The following is a 26144-nucleotide window of genomic DNA, read 5'->3' on the forward strand; positions in this document are numbered from 1 at the left end:
GTATGATGTCACAAATGCAACATAAGCAAAACGTGGCGTACCAGAAACATATAGCACACAACTGATTAATGATTTACATGAAGAATGGCAAAAATATGACGAACATGCTCGCTATTGCTTGGCTTTGACTTTCCCAAAATGCTCGCCATTGTGAGACGATGTGGGGTCCGGCATGCATGCCGCAAGAATCACCAGCCGGAGCCACCACAACACTTGCGGATGGCTCGGCAAGACTATCAAGACCAACTGTTGGGGAGTTGCACCTGTAGATACACATTCACATACACCAACACAGCAACACTACAGCACCTCCTGGCCTCAGGCCTTTCTTCAGCTTCCCACAAGCATATGCTCATTTTTCGCTGTTCTCTAAAATAGTCTCGCTCATCATCCGATCCATCCATTTGCATTGGGCACATCTATCCATGCGATCGATCGAGCTTGGAAAAGGAACCTCTTAATTCTCTCCTGTCCTCTATGTTCGGAGCTCTCACCACACTCACCAGTAGTAAGACAAAAGTAAACAGGCCCCCACTGTTCTTTTCTTCTTTAGCTGTGCTAGCTCCTCACTCTCACACGGTCACGGCCGTCTCACCCAGTAAACCCTCCTCCACCATGCCCTTGATCACTTCTTGCCGTCTCTCCACTCGAGCCTTCATCAAAATTACTCACCATGCTTGATGCCACCAGGAGGAGGAAGCAGACCACAAAAGAGGACCAGTTCTCTGCCATGGTATCATTCTCTTGATTGTGTTCATGTTCATCCCAGCTGGAACCAGCATGCAATCATGTATCTCATCATCATGTACTAGCTATATCCATTATGTTCCTCACATTTCTCCTCTAACTAATTTGGTGTCGAACTTTTCTGTTTGGAACGAGCGAGCAGCTTCACCATGGCAGGATCATTCCAACTCATGGCGGCGGTACCGGTGGCCGTGGCGGCAAGGAAGCGCATCGCAACAAGCAACACCACCACCAGCTTCCCGGAGCTCCTCCTGTGGCTCCTCAGCCTGGCATGCCAGCTGAAGCCTCGATGAGCGCCGGTGGCGGGTCCTCCAGCTGCTCCTGGGTCAAGCCGGGCTGCATGATGGAGCTCGCCAGGCTCGCCAAGATCCCGCCGCCGGAGTCGGGGCTCCCGTGCCCGCGCTGCCGCTCCGCCGACACCAAGTTCTGCTACTACAACAACTACTCCCTGTCGCAGCCGCGGCACTTCTGCAGGGCGTGCCGGCACTACTGGACGCACGGCGGCGCGCTCCGGGACCTCCCCTTCTCCAGCAGCGCCCGCCGCCGCCGCCGCAGCAAGCCGGCGTCAACTAAGCACGAGCCGTCGTCCAAGGTGGCCAGCTGCTGCGCTTCTGGGACAGGTGCCAGGGCGTCGCCATCCACGTCCTCCGGCGTCAGCGCCGTTCCTGGCGGCGGCGGCGGTAGAGCGGTCGCGGCGGTGGCCACGGCCGTCATGCACACGCCGCAGCCGCTGGCGCAGCTGGCGTCGCTGGCAGTAGGCGCGGAACGACATAGAACTGTTGCGTCGTCGAGGCTATGGTTGCCCGGGCACAGAAGCTCACAGCAGCAGGATCCCTTGGGCTATCGTCATCAGCTCGGCAACATCACAGCGCTGCCACTGCCACCACCATCAGGCTAGAGGTAGAGCACCAATGGCGGTATCCTCCTCCGCAGAGGCAGCCCTTGTCTTTCTTAGGCTACATTAATGCCGCCATCGCTGCACCACCTACGACGCCCGCCGCTGGCTCTCTCATCGGTGCATCAGACGCCGGCGGCACCGAGGCCGGTAGCTTCGCCGGAGGACAGATGCAAGCAGCCATCATCTCCAGGGTTCCCGGCTCCGCGGCGCTGACCACGGAACCGGCGGCGTCCGAGATGATGATGGGGACACTGACGACGGCGAGCTCGCCGGGAGAGTTCCAGGTGGAGAGCGGCGGCCTTTCTCATTTCCTTGGTAGCGGCAGCTGGGCATGCAGCTACGGATCGTGCTCCGCAGGCAACGGCGGCGGAAGCAACAGCTGCGCGGCCGCTCCGGGCACCTCCGTGTGGCCGGACCCGTCAGGCCCCACCTCGTCGTCTTCTGGTACCATGCTGTGACCGACCGAAGCACATGGTGCCGGCCGGCAATGGCTGATCGATGCTGCAAAAGGCAGCCTGTGGCTTAGGCTTAGTCGGCTACTGATGAGTAGTGGTAGATCAAACTAAGGAGCTAGCTAGCTAGCTAGAATTCGTGGTCCAAGATCATGCGACTAGGGGCTTGGGCTAGCCTGATCTGATCTAGAAGCTGTAGGCGGTGGGTTTTTACTGTTGCCCGATCGAGCGGTTCTATCTCTTGCTTTTCAGTTTTCACTGCGGCATGCTACATTGCTACCTCGATCGATGCTGTTCTTGTACTGTTCAGAATGGGCTAAAGCGTCTGCTGTAACTGCTGGGTTTTGATGTGCAATTGAAGCGCTGCGTGATGTGTAGTGTACCACCAATGGAATCCACAAAGCTAGACGGTCTCCTTCACGGCTCCTTACACTATTCAGAGTTCAGAGGCTGAATGACACTGTGGCAAGACCGCTAATATACACCAAGGTAGTGTGCGACTCTACTCTGCAGCTGGTTAAAAGACAATGCAAGACACCCGTCGACACCACACCGACAAACCAAAACAAAAACATTGCAGCTAGTAAATTAAGAGATCAAACTGGCTTTTGTAAGAGAGGAAGGATCAAACTGACACGTACAGAGACATTGAGATCTCAACTGGAGTTTCAGTGCATTGTCTCGTCTGCAGCATCCTTCTCAGACTGACGTTGCCGCCGCCGTCGCCACCGCCAACCCCTGCCCGCTTCGCCTCCGTACCCGAGGTCAGAGGCCGGGATCTCCTTGACCACAATGGGCGCCCCGGCGGGATCCCCAGGAATCCGCGGGGCTCTGGCACGTGGAGCTCCGGCTCGATGGTCCCCAAGCCCAGCGGGCGCCCTAGACGGTCCACCGTTGGCGTCGGCCGCGCGGCCGGGACGTGCGGCTCGACTGCCGGTGGAGGCTCCACGGCCGGGTGCGCCTGCGCCTGCGCCCGCGGCGACGTGCTTGTCGCAGAAGATGACGAAGCCCTCGAGGAGCGTGAGGAAGGCGGCGCCGGCGAGCGTGGAGCGGGCGGCCACGCTGGCGCCCGGGAGCGGGAGGTGCATGCACTACCGGAAACTGTGCAAATGCCGTGTGCACGATTTTGCCGTGCGCCTAATCTCGGGCACACAGCAAAATAGGCATTTGCCGAGTGCAGCAAAATCAACACCCGGCAAAACAAAGGCACACGGCAAATAAGGAGAAAGCTCACGGCAAAGTGCAGCACACGGTAAATATCAAACGTTTGCCGTGTGCTACACATCAGACACACGGCAAACTGTCACCCACGTAAAGGTCGTCCCCCACCCAGTCACTTTTGCCGTGTGTCACGAGTAGGCACTCGGCAATTATAATGTTTTACCGTGTGTTTTGTTAGTTTGCCGTGTGTCTGGGTACTAGCACACGGCAAAGTTTTTTTTAAAAAGTGATTCAACACTCCTAACTTTTTTGGTATACACTTACTGTTTATGGTATTTTATGTTGACATCTGGTAATTTTTTTGGTCTATTTGCTATATATAATCATTTAATTTCATTAAACACATTTGTTGTAATTAAGTCCAATTTGAACTGCAAATGATTTGAATAATAGAGTAAAATTCATCAAAAAATCATATTCCTGTTATTGAGTCCAATTTGAGGCCGTATCCATGAAATGGGAGACAAGTTCGAAAATCTTTTTCCCGAATCATGACCAGGAACATGTGGCGGAAATGTTTTAAAATTCTATAAATAACATATGAAGTTTAAAAATCATTAAATTTATCACGATATCATATTTTCATGTGCTGAGGCTATGGTAAAAATTTGAGAAGGTTTCGCACAAGTTGGACGTACGCTTCTTACAGATCGAAATATATCCGGAGAAGATCCATTGAATCGAGAAGGAATCGTTCAGATTTCGAGTCAAATTGAAGGTCGAATTGGGTTTTTCACTTCACAACTTTTTGTATATGCACTACCAAACTTAGATTCCTTAATGCCAAATTTTGATAATTTTTTGGAGCTGTTTATTAATTTTAATTTTTTTTGCAGTTAAACCATATCATGTGATATACATTTAAATTGAGCTATAACTACATGAAATAATGAATTTTTCAAAGAATCATCAAACATGGAATATTTATTCACTTTGGCAAAAGTATTTAAAGTTCTTTCAATCAAATTTAGTTAAACACATTGTGGAAACGATTTAGTTGATATAATTTGAAATTAAATTTCAAACACAAAAAAATAGAATTTTTCACTTAGAATCATAAAACATGAATTATCTAGTGTCTTTGGCAATATATTTTCAATGTCCATTCGATCAAATTTTGTAAAACAACTTTTGAAATCGAATTAGTTCATGCAAATTGAATTTTTGAAAAAAAAAACTTTTGCCGTGTGCCGTTTCTGTGGCACACGGCAAAGAACATGTTTGTCGTGAGCCCTGGATTTAGGCACACGGTAAACAATGCATCTTTGCCGTGTGCTCCAGATCTGGGCACACGACAAAGTTGCCTCCCACCCCACTTAATTAGCTGTGTCGTCCCGACAGCCACTCACACAGCACACACGCACTCACTCACAGGCCGCGCCACCACCCCCAGCGTGCCGCGCCGCCACTCGCCCACCGCGCCGGCCGTCCATCCCACTCGCCGCGCTGGCACCCGACCCTACCTCCACCACGCCGGCGCCACCACTCGGCCCCGCCACCACCACCTCGCCGTGCCCCCACCGAGGCGTGAGCGGCGCCTGGCCGGTCATCCCGGAGGCACGCCGCCCCGACCCCACGGCGGCCCGTGCCCCAACGTGAGCCGGCGTGCAGCCCGGCGCGCGGAGCTGGGGGGCACAGCAACGCCTGGACGGCCGCCCCCACCTCGCCAACGTGCCGCTGATCCCCGCCGCGGCAGTGTCCGCCCGACGCGGCGGCCACCCGACGCGCCGGCTCCGGCGCACCGGCAGGCCCTCCGCCGCCGGCCCGCCGCAGCGCCACCTCCACGGCAACACGGGGCCGCCACAGTGCTGTCTCGACCACGCCTCTCCGCGCCGCGTCCACGCCGCCCAGGGCCACCGCTGCCGCGCGCAAGAAGCTGCGGCACGCAGGAAGCCGCCGCGCGCAGGAAGCTGGGGCAGAGCTCTCCCGCAGCAGTGCTTCGTCCGCGTAGTAAGGCCATTGCTTACTTTATTTGGAGCATTTGAAATACCGTTGGTCATATAGTGCAAGCCGGCGGTTTAAATTTGATTTGCTCCATGTGCTGTTAACTAGAGTAAATGATTAATAGATCAGAAGCTAACATCTTTTATAAAAAATCATGTTCTGCAAACTCGTGTGCACACATAGGTACTTATGTTCTTGAATGCCTTTAGCTAACACAACATAAATAATTGCTGACGTATTTTGAAAATTGTTAGTGGTAATTATTGTTTTGAGGTGCTTAGTGAATTATTAGCTTGAAAATTTGTCTTGGTTATCAAATGCAAACTATGTTTTTTCAAGTTTTTATTAACACGTTTGCATGTCATGCTATTCGACCAATGGATGTTATGATCTTTTACAGTTGCATTGCCGCGTCCAGCCCTTCGATTGCCGCGAGAAGTACTACCGCAAGCCGTAGCTTGACCTCAACGACCCTGCCAAGCTGTCGCGCCAGCCCCGTGAGTTGCATGGATTTGATTTGCACTTGTATGGACTTTTATGAACTTGTATGGACATGTAGGGCTTGTATTGTATGGACCCTCCTTTGTGGCTTTGCATTTGAACTTGTATGAACTTGTACGAACGTGTATGGATTGTGGACTATATAAAATGTTCTCTGATGCTTATTATGATGTATGGACTATTCTATGAAGTATCTGTGAAATATATGAACCGCATGAAATCTTTATTTGATTTGGGGTACCATATACGTGATCGGAATAAAAAAAGACCAAAAATGCCTTTTTGCCGTGTGCAAAGCGGACGTTCACGTCGTGTGCCGTCACCCTACCTTTTTTTTGCCGTGCGTCAAGGCTAGCACATGGCGAAGTATTTACCGTGTGCCCGTGGAAAGACTCACGGCAAAGACGCTGTTTGCCGACCATTGATTGTCTGAGCGCTTTGCCGTGTGCAACACACGACAAATACTTTGCCGTGTGCAATACGGCCAAATGTCCGGCCTCCCGTAGTGACGTACCACGGCTCGTCCAGCCAGCCCGTGGGTACCGGCCCGGCGTCCTCCGGCGGCGGGCCAGGGTATGTACGTTTTCTTTGGAAGGAAACGGCAGGCGACGGTTTCGATCGATCGCCTTTGTGGAATTGGGGTATAGTAGATAGTAGTTGTCGAGAGCACGAACCGTGTGACCGTGTCGTCGACTCGTGCCCAAGTAGGTCTCGTGTGCGAATTTGACTCGTGCGATCGTCAAGTCGTTTCGGTTGACAGTCTGATGCTTCCTTCACATCTGCACAACTGAACCACATACGTATTGCATACGTACGTATCTACCTGACGTCCTGAAATCTAATTTGGTCGCGAACTGTGTGTAACGTAATTAATTATTAAACAGGTATGGCCTGACACATATATATGCATCACGGGAGTGGCTGTCACATAACTCTTGAGGAATTCTATTGCCAACAGAACAGGTTAGTTCACAGATCAGGAGTTCAGGACACAGGAAGTGCCCTGTCTGTCTGTCAGTCAGTCAATTTGCCACTTTCAAAATCGAATCACAAGATATATATATATATACCTAAGAAAAAAATATACATCTGTAACTGCTTTGCTCCCTTGCAACCAATAGGAAACAAAAATCCTACTATTGCTTTATTGCTACGAACATGAGTGAGAAGCTCGTGAACTTGTATTCAACTTGGTGACCCGATCACAATTTTATTTGATTCTGACAACTAAAATTGTGTCCTGGAACTAAGTGTAAGCTTAATTTTATCCAACTCTTTCGTCACCTGGCCTTATGGATCACTTAGTGCGTAGTGTCCCTTGCAAACAATAGTATAGGATCGGATGAACTGTGACCTACACAACACGAAAACATGGAACTTATCAGTATAAAGGCCAATAGCAAACAGACAGTCAACGTTGCTTACAGTACTTGTCACTTGGTGCATTGCAAACTTTGCTTTCTCAAAGACAGGCAACTGATTTTCAGTCAATACACAGGTGGCCTGCAGCTATAGATGTCCAAATGGGCTGGCACGATGCTGCGGCATGGGACACGACACTAAAAAACACAACACGAAAACGGCACGGCACGATAGGTTTAGTGTCAGTGCCAGCACGAACACGGTATAGTGTAGTGTGTTGACCGAACCCCCAGCACGCAGTGCCTGCACGAACACGACACGGATAATGGGTCGGCACGGACCTGGCACGGTACCTATTTGATATTAGCCGTTAGACCTGATTTACTAGTCGTTAGCCTTACAGATTTACTAGACCAGGAGCCCACTTAAGACCCGTTATAGCTACTGGCGTATATATGCCACGAACGACGCCTCTCACGCTCACCTCTCGCCTCTCTCTCCGGCCGCCGATGGTCGTTGTCCTGAGCCATTTAGTCTTGCTCTTGTGCTACACCGTCGTCCTCCTGCTTGACTCCCCTTCTCTTCTCGTCCTCGGCTGTGAGATCTAGATCGGAGCCGCGGTCCGGCCGGTGAAGCTGCATTGCGCCTCCATCATCGGTCCGGCCCGGCACTATCGCAGGACTTTTCCCCCTTCTAGTCCCATCCTCCTCTCCCATCTTCGGTCTCCTCAAATCCATCCCCAAACCCGAATTTTGAGTGTTTTGAGTCTTTTTGTGGTGGTAGTGCCTGGGCCGGCACTAACACGGCGTGCTAACCGTGCCGCCGGCACGACACGGCACGGTTAAGTGCCTATAGTGTAGTGCCTGGGCCGAGTGGCTAGCACGCAGTGCCGCACGGCACGGCACGACTAAGTGTTAGTGTCGAGTAGTGTAGTGCCGAATAGTGTCAGTGTCAAATAGTGTTAGTGCAGTGTCGGGCCGGGCTGCACGTTTGGACATCTATACCTGTAGCACTTGCAGCCATATTTATGAACACTAAGTAATTTCTTGGAAGCTTGTCGAGAATAACAGTAATACTCAGAATTTTGATACTGAAACTCCAATTGAAAGACCGACAGTATAACGGAACATGAAAAAACAACAATGTGTGCAGTTAGGATCCTCATATTCATATGAATAGAAACCATGTAGCAAATGTGTCATTATTGCTCTTATACCTAATTGCAAAATTCCGGCAAACAAACAACGAATAAATTGGACGCATATCATCCCTGATCCAAGCGTAGCAATCAAGAGAAAGCTAAAGAGTTCACGCCGGATTGCACCATCATTTACAGAGAAATAGAATTCCACCACAACTCTTCACGGTAAATGCAACACCTGATACTGTACATGTAAAAAAGAATAGTATCTGCATGTTTCTCCAAAAAAAATCATTTTTAGAGCCTAAAGCAGTTGCAAACTGGCGATTTTATAATTGGCTAGTTCAGAATACAAAACATTAAAGCATGCAGGGTTGAAATTGAAACTGAAGAGAAATCTGATTACACTCATGTTGAATTTAAATTAAATAAGTCCCTGAAACTCTGGTAAATATTTAGATTTTCAGATATGATCTGCACATCTTGCTACTACTCAAGGAGGCTGTTCAGAAACAACACAATAACAATTAAAATAATAGCATAGATTATGTACGCAACTTTGAAACCCTCTGGAATATATCTAACTGGATATATCTAGCAACAGGATATCATTGAATGGGATATTTCAGACAGACTTATAATTAAACAGCAGAAAAGCTAAAATACAACCATCACTAGAACTAGTAGTTTAAGGTATGTGCTGTCATTTTGTCTGTTCCCAGTCAGGTTTTGAAATCGGTGTACCTATCAGCCTATCAGGTAACATCTCTTTTCTCTATTGGTACATAAAATTCAACAGTATATTTCCAATTTATACCAATTGGAAATAAACAGGAGTTCAACAATCAATGCTTCACGAGCAATCCATAAACATTGGTATAATTTAACATGGGTGCCTTCGCCCCTACAGAACCCATGTAAATATAAAACTTAAGGTAGCCAACATGCATATTAGAACAAAACTTTTTCAAGGACTTTTAACTACTTAAACAAACCCTCTAAAATTATCATGAAAGAAAAGTTCACACTGGGCAAAAAACTAGTCAGGATACAAGTGATATATATCAGTTGCAGAAGTTAACACAAAGATTATTGCCCTGCTTTAGGTGAACACTTTTCACTCCCTCTTAATGAAAAACGTGCTAAGGCACGGTCGCGAATAAAAAGGTGAACACTTTTCTAGACAGCTTGTCAATGACTATTGTTAAGGATGATTGCATCAACACAGTGCTAATGAAGCTAAAGTAGCAGCATCAAACAGTGATGACCAGGGAAGAAAGAGCAGAGCCGAATAAATAAAATGGAGTACCATTATTATAATGTTGCAGGATTCTGCCTCTGTGTAAGATAAGATTGCAACACTGAATGGAGAAGAGGAAACCTAACATTGCGTTACATAATGAATTCACTGCCAACATGTGGGTACGGGTGTACCAATCAGCATATCCTAGGACAAACAGTGGAACAAACGGAAAAAAAAAACATTGGAATACCAGTGGTCTTACATGGCCCTGGATTAACTAGAGCACAAATAAAAAAATGCGACAGCACATAATTCAGAGAAGTACGTGAGTGTGGTCTGTGGTGCAAATTTGCTCATTGATATGGGGATTGCAACTGATCTGCTACTTGGGAGGAAGGAGGACAAATGTCACTCTTAAACGGGGTCACTTAGAGAAACTTATGCGTGTAGAAATAAATAATCTTGGCATTGATCAAACAGTACTTCATATCACCATCATGAAGCAACTCAAATGTAACAAAGGTCATAACTTTGCACGGTCAGGAATTCATAAGGACCAGCATGGTGGCGACAATCAACAAAACGAAATCAAATCAACTACAACATCAGGCAATATAATACACGAGAGCCAGCAAAATCGAAAAAAAAACGAACCTTTTTCACTTGTACTCGAAGGAGGGAACGGCCGTGGGGGGCAAATCCATCTCCAACACCTCCGACTTACGATCCCCACCAGCAACCTTGTCCTGCTTCTTCCCGAACAAACCGCCAAGCCACCCAGTCGAGCTCGAGCCAGAGTCAGGGACCGGAACCTTCTGAACCGCGATCGGCGGCGCCGGCGACACTCCCACGAAGCTAGGTGGTGCGTGCTGGCCAGGACGAGGTGGTTCGTGCTGGCCAGTCGGATCCTGCCCGGGGTACTGCAGCAGTTCCTCCGGCGGCGGCGGGACGACCAAGACACGGTTGAGCATGATCCCGGCGCCCTCGATGAGCGCGAGGAGGGCGCCGCCGAAGACCGCGGACCTTCCGGCGGCGAGTAGGCCCTGGCGCATGGCGAGCAGGCCGCCGGTGGCGGCGCCCGAGGCGATCGAGTTCCAGGGGTCCTCCTTCTCGCGGGCGTAGACGAGGGCGCAGTCGAAGGTGGAGAAGAGGCCGCCCCAGACGGCGAAGCTGCCGCCGAGGCGCGGCGCGAGCATGCGCGCGGACGTGGCGCCCCCGGCGAGGCGGTGGCCGCTGGGGGAGTTGTAGAGGCCCTTGAGGAAGTGGAAGGCGGAGCCGCCCACGGCGCCCATTCCGAACGCGGCGCCGACGTCGTCGATGATGCGGTCCGGGCAGGGCTCCCGCGACGTCTCCGGAGTGGTCATCTCCTCTGATCCCTCAGGCGGTCCTTGGCGGCCGGGAAAACCCTACGCGGGCGGAGACGGCGCGGAGAAGGCGAGATCGCGATGGTACGGGACGGGCGGGCGGGGAGGGGACGAAGCTTGCGACGCGGCGGGGGAGGAGGGAGAAGGGAGGGCCTCCTGGGTCTCCTATACATCTCGTGGAAGATGATTAAGCAAATCATCTATAAAACCCATTAAAATTCAATTAATATTGAATTAGTATTTTAAAAATATTGGACTAACATTTGAAAAATGTTGAATTAATATTTTGAAAATATTGAAACGGTATTTTGAAAATGTTGGAACTCAATATTACCACTTTCTTCTCCGGCGGTGGTGGCCGGCGGCGGCCGGCGGCGGGGCAAGGCAGCGGCGTGGAGCAGGCAGCGCGCAGGAGCGGCGGCGGCGGTTGCAGGCGGCGGCGGTGGCCGGCAGCGGGGCGCGGCAGCGGCGCTGTTGTCAGTCGAAACCCACCGGCGAGCAGCGACGGGCAACACGAAGAGTCGGGAGGTTGCTGGGGCGCTGGCAGGCACTGCTCCCTCGTCGACGGCCCGCAATTCCGTCACGCGCCCGGATGATGTGTGAAAACCGGGCGTGCCACCTGACCTATACCCGATCAGGAGGGTGCAGACGTGCTCCGAACAGTTTCCTGCATACAAAGACACGTGTAAACGTAAGTCCGAGCCGTGCTCGGCTCCCCGGGACGACTCTTGCATCGGCTTTAAAGAGCCGATCGAGTCCCGGTGTCAGATGGGATCTGATTGTATCCAGATTTGATAAATAAAGTAAATAACTATAAAACTGCTTCAATTAAATCTAATTGATCTAATCCACGATGGTAACAGCTTCACTGCTAGATCGGAACATTCTACACGTGACTAGGCCTAATGAACATAACAGATAACTAAACCACAACCCAAAACAGAGGCCTAAGAACTAGCAAGAGCCGATTCCCGGAACAATCCCTATCAAGGCTAAGATAAAGCATCTATTACACCACCGGATCATCCAATCCGTTTGCAAGGCCTAACCTAGCAGATATTACGCCAACTCTTAAGAATAAGAGCAAACCATAGCAGATCAGATCTACTAGACATAAAAGAAGCAGGATGTTGTCTCTGTGCAACTAATTCTATGCGACAAGAACTAGCATGCGATTGAAACGTGACTACACAGAGACAACGTGATATTCGTAGATGATAAGCAACGAAGCACAACAGATCTACTAAAATCCATGCTACGAACATCAGGATAACTAGTACTACTCGCCATCAAAAACGCTTCAGTACGAGTAATACCAAGATAAAAACAAGAACAATATTGCCCTGATCGCAAGAAGCGATCAGGGCAGCATGGCACTTACTTGGATGAAACCCTAGGATTTAGGGGTGGCGATGCGCCGAGAGTTGTTGTTTGCAAGACGTGATGACGCTCTCCTTTACGAATAACAAAGGATACATATTTATAGTCCGGAGACTTGGGAAACAATCTAAATTAATCTTGTCCCGATCGGACTCTATCTCTAATCTTAAACTAAATCTAAGGATACACGGCCCATGTGGCCCAGATGCTCACGTAGGAGCCGATTTACAAGTCTTCTTCGTCTTCTGCTTTAAGTCCATCTTGATTTCGGCCCATAAATTCTGTTAATTTATGGCGATAACACATGCCCCCCTGGTTTTGGCAATGATAGTTCCAAAACCAATCTGTCGCTTCATCTTCCCGTTAATGCTCATTAAACACACTGTAACCACTAAGGAAGACGCAACGTCTCTGCAACTGGCTCCTCGTAGAACGTGAAAAACTGTCGATCCGTCTTCCATCTTTTCACTATTTAATCTCACCCGAATCGGCTCTTTTCCACATCAAACTCCTTCCTCCTAGAGCCAGTAACGCAGAAACCCCAATCCTCCAGCACCAGCAATGGCCATCTCTTCTTCCTCCGATTCCAACTCTTTTGGAGACTCTTCTTCCTCCTCTTCCCCTTCTTCTTCCCCCCTTCCTGCTGCTTCCGTCGACTCCATCCCGGAGAGTCAGGAGCCGACGCCAGAGTGGGACCCAACCGCAGCGCACGAAGTGCTGGCTCCTCTGCATTGGGATGCAGAGGAGTTCGATTTCGGGGTCGCCTCCGAGGAGGACGAGCCCGAAACTAAAGGAGAAGACCTCCGGCTCCTGTTCCAGGAGGAGTCGGAGAAGGACGAGGAAGAAGACCCCTCTTCGGACGGAGTCGACTCTTCCTCGGAAGAGGAGATCGACTCCCCTTCTGATGACGACGATCCGATGGGCGGAAAGCCCTTCCGGTTCCTCGGGTCCTCCGAGGAGGACAGCGAAGAGGAGAACAGCGGCGACGGCAACGGCTGGAGCGACTCCGGGTCTGAAGGCGGCAGCAGCGTCTTCAGCAGTGACGACGACAGCAGCAACAACGACGGCAGCGGGGATGTGCCGGCCCGAAGCCCCAAGCGTCGTAGGTACTAGGTGCCTACGAACAGTAGTAGTAGTATCGTAAGAATAGGACCTCAAAGCCGAAGGATTGATTCCTTTGTAAAATCGGCTTTCCTTGTAATAAACTTTCCTTTAATGAAATCAAGTTTCCTCAATTTCATGTGTCTTCGTTTATTTCTCAAAAAGCCGATGGCAACGCATCAGGCTTCTATAAATATCCAAGAGCCGACGAAATTCAAACTAGGAGCAACCCGCACAAGAGTAGAATATCGCTTCCAGCTTGAACCGAACTCGACGAACTCTCAAATTCGAGTGTAATTCGAAAACCAAACTCTACAAATCCGAGCAAGAACTCTCCAAGCAGCAGGAATTCGAATCAAAACCCACAGCAATCCAACCCTAAGTCAACAGATCTGAACCATGGCGGATTCTGCAGTTCAGACAACAAGTTCTGATGATGCGGCAACTCACGGCCTGAAAGTAATATTCGGCCTAATCCTTTAATTTTCTTCAGTTTATCAAACTTCTGAAACTGAAACTCTGAAACATGACACCATACGTATATTTCTGAATTTCTGAACTTCAGCTGTCAGACATCCTTTTGCCGCATCCCACTAAACCAAAATCTTTCTGTCTTGGCCCACAAACCCATGAAAACCCCATAGATTTGATCTCTTGTGAAGCAAATAGAATCCCTTTTGTGAGTCAAAACATCGATTTGAACCTCTAGGCCGACTGCTTAAGAGCCTGGCCTAATCCACCTGAAAGCTGGATTACATGGTACAGCAGAGTAGCAAAAGCTCACATGCCCCTATGGCAGGATTTGAACATAGCCGATGCACTTAGTTTATCACTGTCTCCACTTGACAAAGATGAAAATCTTCTGAAAACCATCGGCTATTTCTGGTCTGATGCTCTGAATTGCTTCCTCTTTGGTCATGGACCCATGACCCCTACTCTGCTAGACATCACCATGATCACTGGACTAGACATTAGCTCTCCCAATTCTGCTGCTCACAAAATGGCAGAAGTCCCCTTTAAACTTTCTTCCAAAGTCAACTGCACAAACTGGGGTACTTACATGAGTCAGCTCATGAAAACAAAAGGTCCAGTGACTGAGAAGGAACACACAGCCTTCTTAAATCTCTGGCTAGAGCACTTCATCTTCTGTGGCCCTTCGTTAGCTCCAACTAAGAACTATCTCCCCTTGGCCTACCACCTGGCCCATGGTAATCACACCGGCCTAGGCAAACTCTTCCATGGAGAAATTTACAGATATCTCCATTTGATGACATCTAACTTGCTTAACAAAAAGAAACTGAGAACTGGAGGCCCTTGGTGGTTTATTCAGTTGTGGGCACAACTGTACTTCCAACAGCATATTCCCAACTTCCAAGGCCTGACTAGGAACTCTTTCCCCGATGAAAGTGGCAAACCAATCAGATGTACTAGTTACGGCCAAGCTTTGTTCAGTCTCCCTGGCAGTAAACTGAATTCAACAGATGCAGCAAACTAGTTTAGAATCTTCTACAAAGGACTAGACAATCCTCCCTACTTCCCGTTTACTGAATCTGAATCCTTTGAGAACCCAACTGCCTTTAGATTAGATAACTTTGCCGATGACGACAGCACTCGGCATCTATACTCTTTGATGATTCGGCCTGGTCTTCTTCCTGTTGGCATCAGCACTTCTAACAGAATTATCAAGCCAGGTTATGAATCTTACCAACCAGCCATAGCAGCTCGGCAATTTGGCCTAGGACAGGTCCCTCCCCACTTCCATATTCACCACTTGGTGGAGAGCAGAGCCGATCTGCCTGACGGTCTCACAAGTTCAAGATGCTACAGCATGTTCGATGACCTCCACATCCCAATACCAGCCGATCTGTCCTTCACCTCTTCATCAATCGGCTTTGATACTTGGTGGAACATGTGGAAAACTCATGTTTTCAGAAAAGCTCTAGGTCCCCGACTGCAGCAAATCGATCCTGAATATGTAATCCCCGAGGAAGAGGTACTGAATTTATGTACTTTATTCCTCCTGAGTCATCTATCCCTTTCTCTTGGCTAATCCTGCCCATCCTGTTAGCAGCAACAAGATGGTCCAGAACCTACGACCAGCACTGGGAAGCCATTCCACTTTCTTCCAACTGCTCCTGATGTACTCTTCTGCAAAGGATCACCACCAATGAAGAAAGTGATAATGTCTGTTCAGCCAGACTTACTTCAGTCGGCTTCCAAGCGAAGACAAACTTCTGCAAGTGTTGCCCCCCGAGTCTTGACCAAGAAAAGAAAGATGATTACAAGGCGAGTGGTCAAGAAACTAGCACCAGCATCCCCAAGTCCATCAGAGTCAAATACCAACCAGGTAACTCATTTCTCTGAAACTTCTTCTTTATCTCATACATGTGTACTCCGGTTGACTGTGGTTCTATGTTCAGGATGCAGCTGAAGACATCCCCAATGCAGAAAGTCCGGATCAACATGAGATGGCTGCAACTCTTGATGCACCGTCGGATGCAAGCGAGGAACAAACCGATGCTCTTGACGTCAACACCAGCTCTGATAGGACGATTGCACCTGAACCGCCCCACACTTCTTCTTCAGAACAGGTAACATTACAAAACCAATTCTGAATCAGCCGATAACTCCATAAATGCATCTTGCTCTAACTCTAGATACGCCCATAGAGTTTTGATATTTCAGGTTTGCTTTCCTTTGACCCTGCATCAATGGGCCTGACTACCCCTGGAGTAGAGACATCCTCTCTGCAGCAATTGGCCAACTTGGCACATCAGCTTCAACTTATCAAGGACCTTCTATCTGCTCCGATCACTGCTCTAGTTAATGATTCCAGCAAGACAAAGAAATTCTTCGAGCAAATAGAATCCCAACTCCGGGAGCCATTGTAAATCAAGCTCTGGTCAGCCAGCAACCTTCCATTCTTTCGGATAGAAGTGAATAAAGCACAACAACGGATGGAAGCACGTCGCTCTCAAGTTTCTCTGAAAGCTGACATTACCCAAAAGTGCAAGGCCCTCAACCAAAAGAAGGCAACCCTAGATACCAAAGCTGACGTGTCTGCCAACAAGAAGCGACTCGACCTCCTGAAGAAAGAACTGGCAGAACTCGAAGAAAAGTTCCGTACCACCAAGAAGCTCATCCAGGCCGAAGAAACTTCCATTGCAAACTCCGAACAAGAGACCCAGGAAATAACCGAGCAGATACAAGCAGAGTTTGCAGAGATAAGCACCTTGAGTCGGCAAATAGTAACAGGCGATGACAAAGATGACGAAGCAACCATAGCACGAGCAGACGCTGTCCGCACAGAAGCCATCCATGCCATAGAAGAATTCCTGAACCAGTAGATAAGCTCAAGAGACAATCAGTACTGCCTGTTAACCTGAAACTTGTATTTGTTTAAAAACATCTTAAGTCGATGGTTATACATCGGCTATCTTACTTCTCATATGCGTTTTTTTTACCGGCCAACTCAACGTGTTGGCCTGTCATCATCATTTTTTTTTGTACCGGCCAACTCAACGTGTTGGCCTGTCATCATCATTTTTTTTTGCGGCCAACTCAACGTGTTGGCCTATTACACTACAGCCAGATGAATCTCATCGGCTTTTCGTTACTCGCCTTTCCACATGCTCGGGAAATACTTCTTCAGATGCTGTCCATTGACAGCAACAGGAAACTTGACACCGTCCAATTCCTCGAGCATGTACGCGTTCCCAGGCAAAACTTGATCAACCTTGTACGGCCCATGCCAAGTTGGAGACCATTTACCGAACTTTTTATCTTTAGTTCCCAACAGCAATACTGCCTCCCAAACTAAGTCTCCCACCTGGAAATCCTTAGGCTTGACCTTCTTGTTGTATGCACGGGCAACTTTAGCCTTATTTTCCTTGATCTTTTCCAACGACCAAAGTCTTAGTTCCGTTAGGTCCTCCACGTTGTCATTCATCAAGGCTGCATACTGTTCAGCAGATAGATCATTCTGAAACTCAACACACCTTGATCCGGCCGTGATCTCCCACGGTAGCACAGCATCCTGGCCGTAGACTAGATGGTACGGTGACGTCTTGGTGGACCTATGACACGAAATACGATATGCCCACAAAGCTTCTGATAACACCTCATGCCAGCGCCTAGGATATTCATCGATCTTTCTTTTAATGAGCTTGATGAGGCTCTGGTTGGATGCTTCAGCCTGTCCATTAGCTTGGGCATAACATGGAGATGATCTGATCAGCTTAATCCCCATGTCATCGGCAAACTTTCTGAACTCCTCCGATATAAAGACCGATCCTCCATCGGTCGTAATGGTCTGAGGAATCCCAAATCTGTGAATGATGTGCTCTTTTACAAAGCTGATCACATCTCTTGACGCTACCGACCTCATGGGCACCGCCTCTACCCACTTTGTGAAATAATCTGTGGCAGCTAAAACCCATTGGTGACCCTTGCTGGACGACGGGTTGATTTGTCCGACCATGTCCATGCCCCAACCTCTGAATGGCCAGGGTTTGATGATAGGATTCATCACTGATGCTTGCACTATCTGAATTTTGCCAAACCTCTGACATGCTTGACATCCCTTGTAATATTTGAAACAATCTTCAAGCATAGTGGGCCAGTAATAACCCGATCGCCTAATCAGCCATTTCATCTTATGAGCCGATTGGTGAGTACCGCAGGCTCCTTCATGCACCTCATGCAAGAGCCGATTTGACTCTGAAGGTCCAAGACATTTCAGTAGCAGTCCTTCCAAGGTCCTGTAGAACATGTCATCCCCTATCAGAACATACTTCATGGCCTTGAGTCTTATCCTTCTGGGTGCCCCCCGAGCCGAATCCTTCAAGTAATTGAAGATATCGGCTCTCCAGTCTCCGGGTTCTAGAAACTGAACCTCCACCTCGACTCCATCGGCTGTCTCCTTGTAGCCAAAAGCCATCTGTGCCAAATCATTGGCTTCATTGTTTAGAGTCCTGCGTATCTAGTGGAAATTGATGTACCTGAATCGTGACATCAACTCACGGCACTGCATCCATATCGGGAAAAGAGCCTCGCTCTCACACCTATATTCCGCCGTGAGCTGAGAAATCACTAGCTTCGAATCTCTAAAAATTTCCACCGCTTCTGCACCGGCTTCGAGAAGCAATTCCATCCCTTTGCGAACGGCTTCATATTCCACCAAATTATTGGTGCACGGGGCAGTCATTCTGATGGAGAAGGAGTAAGTCGCCCCACGATGCGACACCAACAGAATTCCCACACCGCATCCATCATCACAAGCCGATCCGTCAAAGAACATAGCCCAAGCACGAATAAATAATGCAGCAATATCAGTGCTGATCCTGTCCGCAACAAGATCCGCCAGTGCTTGTCCTTTGACTGCTTTTGCAGGCTGGTACCGGATATCGAATTCTGACAATGCAAACATCAATTTCCAAGTCGGCCTTTAAGGACAGGGGCCGACAACATATGCTTTTTGACATCCGATTTGCATATGACAATTGTTTCCGCCGAGAGCATAATATGGCGAAGCTTCGTACATGTAAAGTATAAGCAAAGACAAAGCTTCTCGATTTCAGGATATATGGTCTCGGCGTCTAACATGTGTCTGCTGAGGTAGAAAACCACCCTCTCTTGGCCGTCATGCTTCTGTACTAGCACTGAAGCAATGGAAGTGTCACCCACGGATAGGTACACATAGAACGGCCTATCTTGCTGAGGAGGAACCAATACTGGAGGCTTTGACAAATATTCCTTGATTTCATCGAAAGCTTGTTGCTATTCTGCCCCCCAGCGAAACTCATCATCGGATTTGATCTTCACTAACCCCATGAATGGCTCAATGCGTCCAGACAGATTAGAAATAAATCGCCTGACAAAATTAATTTTACCGATGAGTTTCTGCAACTCCTTCTTTGTAGCAGGTGGCTTCATCGTCTTTACAGCTTCTTGACTCTTTAGGCCGATCTCGATCCCCCGTTCATGCACTAGGAATCCCAGAAACTGACCGGCCGACACACCGAAAGCGCACTTCTTTGGGTTCATTTTGAGCCCAAACCTCCGGGTCCGCTCCAAAACTTGACGCAGATCTTCTAAATGCCCTCCAGCTGATTTGGACTTGACCACGACATCATCAATATAAATCTCTACCATCTTGCCGATGAGATCATGAAAAATGTAATTCATAGCACGTTGGTACGTTGCACCGGCATTTTTCAGCCCGAAGGTCATAACCAAGTACTCGAACAAGCCAACTGAACCTGGTACTCTGAACGCAGTCTTGTTCACATCCTCTGGGGCCATGAAGATCTGGTTGTAACCAGCATTGCCATCCATAAAACTCATCATTTTGTAGCCAGCAGCTGCGTTGATCAATGTTTCTGCAACAGGCATCGAGTATTCGTCCTTTGGTGTTGCTCTGTTGAGATCTCTAAAATCGACGCAAACACGCCATCGGCCATCCTTCTTTTGTACCGGTACCACGCTAGAGATCCATTCTGCATATTGGCACGGCCTGATGAACCCAGCATCTAGCATCTTCTCCACCTCTTTCTTAACTTCTTCTAGGACTTCGGCCTTCATCTGACGTGCCTGTTGCTGAAACGGCCGAAATCCTTTCTTGAGTGGGAGCCGATGCTCGACTATGCTTCTATCCAGTCCGGGCATCTCGGTGTAGTCCCATGCAAAAGAATCCCGGTATTTTTTTAGCAGTGCAATCATCTCCTCGCGCAAAGCCGGATCCAACTTCTTGCTGATAAATGTCGGCCGTGGCTTATCCCCAGGACCGATGCCAACCTCTTCCAAATCATCAGCTGATGTGAACCCATATCCGAGTTTGCCGTCATCTGAAAAATCAGCTGCGAACGCAAGCAAGTCTTCACTATCCACAAGATCAGCGGCAAACACAGGGAGATGACAAGAAAAATTATTTGGCCAACCGCACGGGCTGGCCACTTCTATACTTCTGTTATCATTCAGAGCCAAATAGTCAATGAGTGGCCAACTGCCAGAGCAGGCCATCATGTGTATATGATATAACAATTCCGACCACAAACAGAATTCTTGTATTTTTTGGGGCCGATCGCTGGGACCGGCCTCTCTATTTCTATTACACCCCGTGGCTTGCCAGGATGCATCTATTCTGTGAGGCCAGTGGATAAGACCAGCCTCAGTCTATTTTTTGTCGTCTCGATCTGATCACAATCTTCCAGGGCGATCCCTGAGATCGGCTCTTGTCCTTCCGCATCCCAGGCGTTCATATCTGCGACCGAGACCTCGCTAGAATCGTCTGCAGGGACCACTTCTATTTCATCGTCATCCCATTGGACGAGGTACTGATGCATTGTGGAAGGGATACAATAGTTGGCATGAATCCAGTCCCTTCCAAGCAGCACTGTGTACGTACTCTTGCTGTTAACGATGAAGAACAATGTTGGTACGGTCTTGAGGCCCACTATCAGTTCCACATTAAGAACCCCCATCGCCTCTGATGGCTGTCCATTAAAGTCATTAAGCATCACATTGGTCTTGATCAGATCGGCAGAAGAACGACCCAATCGGCGCAGCACAGAGTATGGCATCAGGTTGACTGCGGCACCAGTGTCGACCAACATCCTGTTCACAGGCTTGCCGTCGATGAAGCCCTTGAGATATAACCCCTTCAGGTGCTTGTAGCTCTTCTCCTTGGGCTTCTCGAAAATGATTGGTCGTGGGCCGAGATCCAGCTGCGCGATGGCCAATTCCTCCGGTTGGGGTGCTCGAAACTCCGACGGGAGCACGAACACCATGTTCACATCAGCCGATGGCTTCTCATCGGCTTTTGTCTGCTTGGGGCGCCACTCTTTTCTTGGGGGCGCCTCTCCTCCCTTTGCGGTCGTCTAACTTGCTCCGCGAGATCCGGACGCGCCTTCCTCAGCACGTCGAGGTGCTTTGCTTCTGCCTCTTCCAGATTGCGCAAGCACTGCACCCTGCGCTTCTGCGAGCGATTGAGCCCATCAGGACACCACCGTGGGCGATGGTACCTGTCTTCTTCCTCTGGCTCGGAATCACCCCTGGATGGGCGCCTCTTGTGGTCATCCTAACGTGTTTCGGGCCCCAAGCGCCGGAACACCGATGTCTCATCCTGCTGGCGTCCTCGAGGCCTGAAGAACGGGCAGTGCCAGTGGTCGCGTATAGCCTGGCGTCTCCCCTGTGTCCTCCCTGAGCGGTGCTCGTACTCATTTTCTTCCGATTCATATCGGCGGCGTAGCTGGTACTGGTACTGGTATTTTTCCAGAAGCCGATTAGAAGCTGGTTGCGGATGTGACGCACTTGCTCTTCGGTTACATGTCGCTGTTCCGACTTGCGTTCATCCTGCGGTCGTTTGCCAGAAACGGCCTCTCTCCTCTGCTTATCATGGCGGCGCATAGGTCCCACCATGTTGATCTGGAATGCCAAGTCCTGGCCCTCGGATCCGAAAGCTGACAGCTCCACCAAGTTAGCTTGCGGGAAGGGCTTGGTGTCAACCTTCATCGTGTGTTGAGCCAGGATTAATCGGCATTGCTCGATAGCCGATTGTATCTGACGACGTAGCTCCTTGCACTCACCCGTGGAATGAGTGAACGAGTGGTGCCATTTCTTCACTCAATCGGGTATAGGTCAGACGATTGTGGGTTCGAGTCCCACCAGGCGTGCCAGAATGTGTTGTCAGTCGAAACCCACCGGCGAGCAGCGACGGGCAACACGAAGAGCCGGGAGGTTGCTGGGGCGCTGGCAGGCACTGCTCCCTCGTCGACAGCCCGCAATTCCGTCACGCGCCCGGAGGATGTGTGAAAACCGGGCGTGCCACCTGACCTATACCCGATCAGGAGGGTGCAGACGTGCTCCGAACAGTTTCCTGCATACAAAGACACGTGTAAACGTAAGTCCGAATCATGCTCGGCTCTCCGGGACGACTCTTGCATCGGCTTTAAAGAGCCGATCGAGTCCCGGTGTCAGATGGGATCTGATTGTATCCAGATATGATAAATAAAGTAAATAACTATAAAACTGCTTCAATTAAATCTAATTGATCTAATCCACGATGGTAACAGCTTCACTGCTAGATCGGAACATCCTACACGTGACTAGGCCTAATGAACATAACAGATAACTAAACCATAACCCAAAACAGAGGCCTAAGAACTAGCAAGAGCCGATTCCCGGAACAATCCCTATCAAGGCTAAGATAAAGCATCTATTACACCACCGGATCATACAATCCGTTTGCAAGGCCTAACCTAGCAGATATTACGCCAACTCTTAAAAATAAGAGCAAACCATAACAGATCAGATCTACTAGACATAAAAGAAGCAGGATGTTGTCTCTGTGCAACTAATTCTATGCGACAAGAACTAGCATGAGATTGAAATGTGACTGCACAGAGACAACGTGATATTCGTAGATGATAAGCAACGAAGCACAACAGATCTACTAAAAGCCATGCTACGAACATCAGGATAACTAGTGCTACTCGCCATCAAAAACGCTTCAATACGAGTAATACCAAGGTAAAAGCAAGAACAATAATGCCCTGATCGCAAGAAGCGATCAGGGCAGCATGGCACTTACTTGGATGAAACCCTAGGATTTAGGGGTGGCGATGCGCCGAGAGTTATTGTTTGCGAGACGTGATGACACTCTCCTTTACGAATAACAAAGGATACATATTTATAGTCCGGAGACTTGGGAAACAATCTAAATTAATCTTGTCCCGATCGGACTCTATCTCTAATCTTAAACTAAATCTAAGGATACACGGCCCATGTGGCCCAGATGCTCACGCAGGAGCCGATTTACAAGTCTTCTTCGTCTTCTGCTTTAAGTCCATCTTGATTTCGGTTAATTTATGGCGATAACAGGCGCGTGGAGCTGGCGGCGCACAGGAGCGGTGGCGGCGGTTGCAGGCGGCGCCGGCGGGTGCAGGCAGCGGCGCGCCGGAGATGGCGGCGGCGCGGTCCCCTGTTGCGGCGGGTTCACGGGAGGGGATGGGGAACGGGAGGGTTAGGGTTGGACTGGGTAGATCCAATGGATGTAGATTGTTGCACGAATCTCAAACAGTGGAATGTGAGGGAGAAAAAAAATCTTCCGGAAGATATATAGAATTGGCGGGGCCTCCTCCTATGTACTATCCTCCATGAGATGGGAACTCAAAGGAATCGCACAGCCCAGGAAGCCCAGCAGCACACGGCCCATCGGATAACAGCAGGAGGAACTTTTTTCTTTTTTATATTTTTAAAAAATAAAAATTTCAAAAATATATGTCCGTTTTGAAATATTTCAAAAATATCCCCCGGTCGCCCCCCATAGGGCGACAGGCCCTAAGTGTAATTTTTTTTCTTCAAATTTGCAACGAGCTCCCTGGAGAAAAAAAAGGAGACCTGTCGCCCACCCCTGGGGCGACAGGGGTCTGTCGCCCGTTGGCCGGGCGACAGGGTCCCGTCGGGTCGTCGAGTCGAGAGGCGATCGAGGAACGAGGATATCCATCGATGCATGGAGTCGAGCGCGTGTTGTAGCATGATCAGCAGAGAGACGGGTAATACTAGGTTGGAGTACCGGCCTACTAGTAGCAAAAGTACGAGTAGTATGTAGTAGAAACGTTACCGCGTGACGGTGACGTGAAACCGCACGTTTTTCCATGTACGTTACTGACTTAGCTGTGACGACGGCTCGATACACGCGTCGCTTTCGCGTGTCGTTCAGGACGCGCGGTCATTCGTGCGAAGATACACATGTTCCGGGGATCTATTTTCTCTCCTTTTTTTTTACTCATGGCTCGTCACGGCCCATGCGTGTTTGTTTAATAATGCCATTTATTTTGACCGCGAAAAAGGAGAATGAAGGAGGATAAAAAAACAATAGCTAACGCCACGTCGCGCGGGTGGGCACGTGCGCGTCCACCTCGACACATCGCGCGCGTGTATCGAGGTTAGTAAAGGAGGAATCAGCGTCAACCAAGGCCCAGGGGCAAGGCCAACGTCTGAAAACTGTTTGCGTACGTGACAGGTCGACCCGACGGAGTTAGTAAAGGAGGCGCGGTACATGACCCTGTCGCCCCAGGGGTGGACGACAGGCCCCTGTCGCCCGTTGGGGGCGACAGGTCTCCTTTTTTTCTAGGGACCTCGTTGCGAATTTAAAGAAAAAAAAATTACACTTTGGGCCTATCGCCCTATGGAAGGGCGACCGGGGTATATTTTTGAAATTTTCCAAAACGGATATATATTTTTGCAATTTTAATTTTTTTTAAATATAAAAAAGAAAAAATTGCCAGCAGGAGCGCATATGACATGCGTGCAAACACGGAAAGCCATGATGCTTTGCACCTTTGATATGTTTTCTTTTTATTTTTTCTACCATGAGACTTTAGTGTCATACTAATACTAGTATTCGGCATGTTGTCTAACTAAATCCATATTTTAAAATAGATGAATTCAACAAATGAAAATGAACTTCAAATTTTAATGAAAATATTGAAAAAATATATTACAGGTGTTGAATTGTATACTTTGAAATGTTGAAACTAGTATATCGAAATGTTGATTAAAATAAAAAAATTTAACATATTGGATCTCATATTCTTGCATTAATTCCAAATAATACTGTGATTCAAACGGACTTCAAATTGGATACATGGTTTGAGAGAAAAGACCCTTTAAAGTTTAAAGTTTAATTTGTTGCATCCCATCCACCTCCCGCCTCTCCTATATATGGCGACACATGTCCCTCGGTCCCTCCACACTTGCTCCCCAAGGCACTTTGGATTCCAGGCACTTTCTGGTTCGGATCAATCTCACTCATTGATATATATGGTAGCACAGTGGAAGATGTCTAGGTTAAATCTTTCGGAAGATGTATAGGAATTCCATAGAAGAGTGGTGCGTTTCGAGCCCCGATGACGAATTTACAAGCGATCGTGAGTTCCCAAACTCACGGTCGATACCCACAGCACCCACTCCTCTTTCCCCTTCCTCATCCTTCTATTTCCCATTCCTTCGGATCCGAGCGGCCCTCCGGGTGGCGCCTCCCCAATAGTCGCTCCCCGCCGCCACGCGCTACCCCGCCGCGCGCCGCCGCTGGACGCGCTCTCCTGGGCCGCCGCGTGCTCTCCTCGCCGTCGCCGACCCGCCTCCCTGGGCCGCCGCGCGCTTCGCCGCCCCCGCCGCCGCCGCTGCTAGATCCCGCCTCGTGGGCCGCCGTGCGCTCCACCGTCGCCGCGTCTGCCGGATCCGCCGGTGGGGATGCGCGGCGCGGCGGGCCATCGACGGGGAGCCGGTGGCACGGGTCGGCGTGCCAGGTAGGGTTTTTTTTATTTAACAAATTTTTGACCGACTCTTTTTTTTACATATAACAATTTTTTTACCAAAGTTTTTTTTCCTTTTGATTTTGATGCAAATTTTTTTATCCTAAGCATATTCTTTGTTTTCGGATGCAAATTTTTTTACCATTTTTTCTGTTCTGGATGAATTTTTTTCAAAATTTCTCAATTTTTGTTTCTAAATTTTTTCTCGTCAAATTTTTTCTCTCTACAAAATTTCTGTTGAAAAAATTTCTAAAATTAGAAAATGACAAAAAAAAAGTTACTAAAAATGAAAAAAATAGTCGGGAGATCGACCGTAGGGAGCCCCACCCTACGATCGACCGTAAACTAGCGAGACCCATTTCAAGCCCACTAGGGTCGTTCTTTTTCTCTTTGCACGGTTGGGCTTCGAGGCTCTGATTCTATTGAAATGGATAGTGCATACAATCGTTCTGTTTAGTTGGCTTGTCAGCTAA

The 26144-nt window shown here is 48.9% G+C and overlaps 2 protein-coding genes across 5 annotated transcripts; one reads left to right on the plus strand and one right to left on the minus strand.

Annotated features, from left to right (window-relative positions):
• The first annotated feature begins 1036 nt into the window (after positions 1-1036).
• On the plus strand, positions 1037-2103 carry LOC120689175 (dof zinc finger protein 2-like). The gene is made up of 2 exons (XM_039971498.1): positions 1037-1501; positions 1681-2103. Exons 1-2 carry the CDS (start codon positions 1037-1039, stop codon positions 2101-2103), a joined length of 888 nt encoding a protein of 295 aa, XP_039827432.1.
• An 8065-nt stretch (positions 2104-10168) lies between these two features.
• Positions 10169-10873, minus strand: LOC120693295 (mitochondrial import inner membrane translocase subunit TIM17-2-like). 4 transcript variants are annotated; one of them, XM_039976716.1, is made up of 2 exons: positions 10469-10873; positions 10169-10417 (listed from the first exon to the last, which is right to left on the minus strand). In XM_039976716.1, the coding sequence occupies exons 1-2, from the start codon at positions 10871-10873 to the stop codon at positions 10169-10171; spliced, it is 654 nt and encodes a 217-aa protein (XP_039832650.1). The 4 variants fall into 4 exon arrangements, with proteins under 4 accessions (XP_039832650.1, XP_039832652.1, XP_039832651.1 ...); XM_039976718.1 differs by having other exon boundaries at positions 10169-10364; positions 10431-10873; XM_039976717.1 differs by having other exon boundaries at positions 10169-10321; positions 10376-10873.
• Between the last annotated feature and the right edge of the window lie 15271 nt (positions 10874-26144).

The sequence above is a fragment of the Panicum virgatum genome, chromosome 9N (assembly GCF_016808335.1).
Source record: "Panicum virgatum strain AP13 chromosome 9N, P.virgatum_v5, whole genome shotgun sequence".
Lineage (NCBI taxonomy): Eukaryota > Viridiplantae > Streptophyta > Magnoliopsida > Poales > Poaceae > Panicum > Panicum virgatum.